The 2,965-nt window shown below is 38.6% G+C and overlaps 1 protein-coding gene across 1 annotated transcript in view; it reads right to left on the reverse strand.

Annotated features, from left to right (window-relative positions):
- Window positions 1-2,965, reverse strand: part of TDRP (testis development related protein) — a 13,230-nt gene that overhangs the window by 2,849 nt on the left and 7,416 nt on the right. Inside the window, exon 2 of the mRNA XM_026846116.1 lies at window positions 771-874. Coding sequence (XP_026701917.1) covers window positions 771-874 — 104 coding nt within the window. The remainder of the gene's footprint in view (window positions 1-770; window positions 875-2,965) is intronic.

Consider the following 2,965-nt stretch of genomic DNA (forward strand, 5'->3'; position numbering starts at 1 on the left):
AGTTATCATATATATATATATATATATATATATATATACATACACATACACACACACACATGCACTCACCCTGCACACATACAATTTTGCATGCTGAAATACATATATTTCAAAGAAAACTGGACACAAAACATATTACAGTAAGTCTTATCAAAGCTAATATTTGGCTGGAACACCTATACTGGTAAGTGGCACATTTTGTCCTGTTTGTAACCAAGGTAGCTGGGTAGTATATGTAGGTAAAGCCTACATATATGTGTAACAGCAAAAGAGTCTGTCCTGGGAAGAGACAGAGAAAACAGCTCTAACAGTCTGGGCAGCAGAACCATTCTGAGTAAACATCTCAGCTCTGGCAGGGAAGACCTGCAGATCCTGGTATAGGTACTCCACTTAACCTCTTTAGGTGTAGGCAAGACACTGAACCATAATTATCCCTTAAGAGGAAAGGGGGAGGGTGGGAATGACCCTTTTACTGAGAAAACTTTACTCCTTTTCTACAGTAAAATGTAATATGCAGTTAAAGTCCCTTTTCTTCCAGACAGACCTAAAAAGGTTATCAACAATATCCATCCTTTCCTAATACATCATGCCTTATTCATTGTAAGCTTTATATATACATAATTTTGAAATGCACATAAACATTTTTCTGTGATTTAACTTCCAGGTATTGAACACTACTGCTTCTCTGTCTACTATCACTACTTTGCACAGCTATTTTCCTTTCCAGTTTGTGTACTTTAATAGCAGATAGACCAACTGGTTTTACTCACCCTTTGGATTTTGGAGACTTGCATCCTGCTAGCAATTGCTGTTCATCATCTTTATTGAACATAGACGTCACTTCCTTCCAACCCCGAAAACTTGCACCTTGAACCTATGCAGAGAAGTAAATATCCTCATAAATGTGAATTACAGATTTACAAGCACAGAGTATGACTGCCAGTGCTGACTCTGGGTGGCTGAAAGGCAACAAAACGCCTACCTCTTGTGTGCTGTGCAGCTGGGAGCGCAGCAGCTCCATCAGCCTGCAGCGGATGGCCACGTTTTGAAAAAGAGCAGGTTAGGTTACTGCAGCAAGAGTTCTTCCCTGCTGAGCAGAGTACAAACCTTTGCCGGTTTGCAGAGGCTGGCAAGTGATGTCAGTGGGTACAGATGGGCTCCTGGATGCTCTTCTGCAGGCCGGAGCTGCTGGCTCCATTTTAGTGTATCACAATAAGAAGGGAGTCCAGGCAGCTTAGGAAATAGTTGAAGGGGCTTCAGTAGACAGAAATTAAATGGTCATTGCTAGAAGGGGCCACAATAGACAGGATGGACAGTTGAATTCTGAAACTCTTAAGATCTAACATGCTTTGCACTTATTGTTCCTATTTTAAACTTATCAAAACCTACTTCTGGCCCTTCACGCAAAAAGGCTAAGAGTATGTCAGATGTAACACATGGCACTGGGCACTACAGTGTGCTCTCTAAATTCACTGCGACCATTAAACATGTAGCTTAAATTATTTTTTTCAACATTATTGAAGGTTTGATTCCTTATCTCCCAGAGGGAAAAAAAAAAGTTATCGGTTGTTTTTATTTTGATAACACGGTTAGGGACTCTAACAGAAATGCACACGTGTGCCAAGCACATAGTAACAAAAATGCTGTTCTTCCTCCCAGGGTCTAGCAAGAATGGCAGAGTGACAGTCTAACAGTGTTACTCGATTACATTAAAAAATACAATGATACATTATGAAATATAATAAACAATCAAACCCAAACTGTAGTTGTCAACACAAATGAAGGCTAATTCATCACCTCATATAATGTTTTATCCTTTCTGTAGAACTAATCGTTGCAAACTAGTATCAATTTGACATTTAAATTTTAATTGATTACAGTTTATAATTGCTATGTCCATGTAGGCCTTAAAACATAGCACCTACAAATTGAGCCCAAACACAACACAGGGAAAATACTGGTAATGCCATCTCCTCACCTTTCAGAGACCACAACCTCTACCATTTACAGGAGTAAAACAGCATCCTTATTACTGCACATTAGTGACAGAGTATTTCCATCTTTTGTTCTCCCATTTCACTATGTCCTACACCTTCACTACTCACATCTGAACCCCCTCAGCTACTCTGACTCAGGTGCATTTTAGGATCCACTTTTGGAGGAAGGTCTAACCTACACTAACTTTCACTTTGGTTAGATACAAACATGGATCCAGCTTTGGGCAAAGTTCTGGAGAACTCTGAAAAGGGAAGGCTGAACAAGCCCAGAGCTATTTCCAGATCTCACTCATGGGCCATGGATACACTGAGTACATGAGAGCCAAGTTCACCACAACCCAGGCCTCCTCAAATGCTCTGCCCACCTCTTCCTAAACCTATGCTTAATCTTACTATAAACCACAGCATTCCTCATGGCTTCACAAGAAAAGCAACAATTTTTATATATTTATTTTTTTCCGCTATGAGAATAAAGTGAATATAGATTATAATAAGCAAACTCTCATGTTTAATTTAAACATATGTTTTCTATTTTTAATTGTTAAAAATATGTAGACAGCTAACTTGCATTTTGTATCTCTGTGACAGACTCACTATACCCATCTCAGAAGACTGCTACTATCAATAGCATAAAACAAAATCAAACAAGCTGCAAATGAAACCTTAAAACAGATACCTTGCTGTACAAAATCCTTGTGTTTAAACTATAAGCCTCTGCAAGTACTTAATGCTTCTGTGGTGTAAATAATGGTCTAAACCCTCAATTTTAGTCTATAAAGGCCTAATCTTGTTAACCGTTTCTGTTGCTCAGTTAAATTCTGTAACAAGCTTAACATGAGCATTTGTTACTCTGGTTTGGCTTCCTCTCACTGCAAAGTACTTCATCCACAAGGGAGAATCTCCAAGAAGTTAGCTGCTGAAGGAAGTAGTTTGTTTACAGAAAGAAAAAAGGAAAAAAAAAAAAAAAA

The sequence above is a fragment of the Athene cunicularia genome (assembly GCF_003259725.1).
Source record: "Athene cunicularia isolate RWA chromosome 3 unlocalized genomic scaffold, athCun1 chr3_part1, whole genome shotgun sequence".
Lineage (NCBI taxonomy): Eukaryota > Metazoa > Chordata > Aves > Strigiformes > Strigidae > Athene > Athene cunicularia.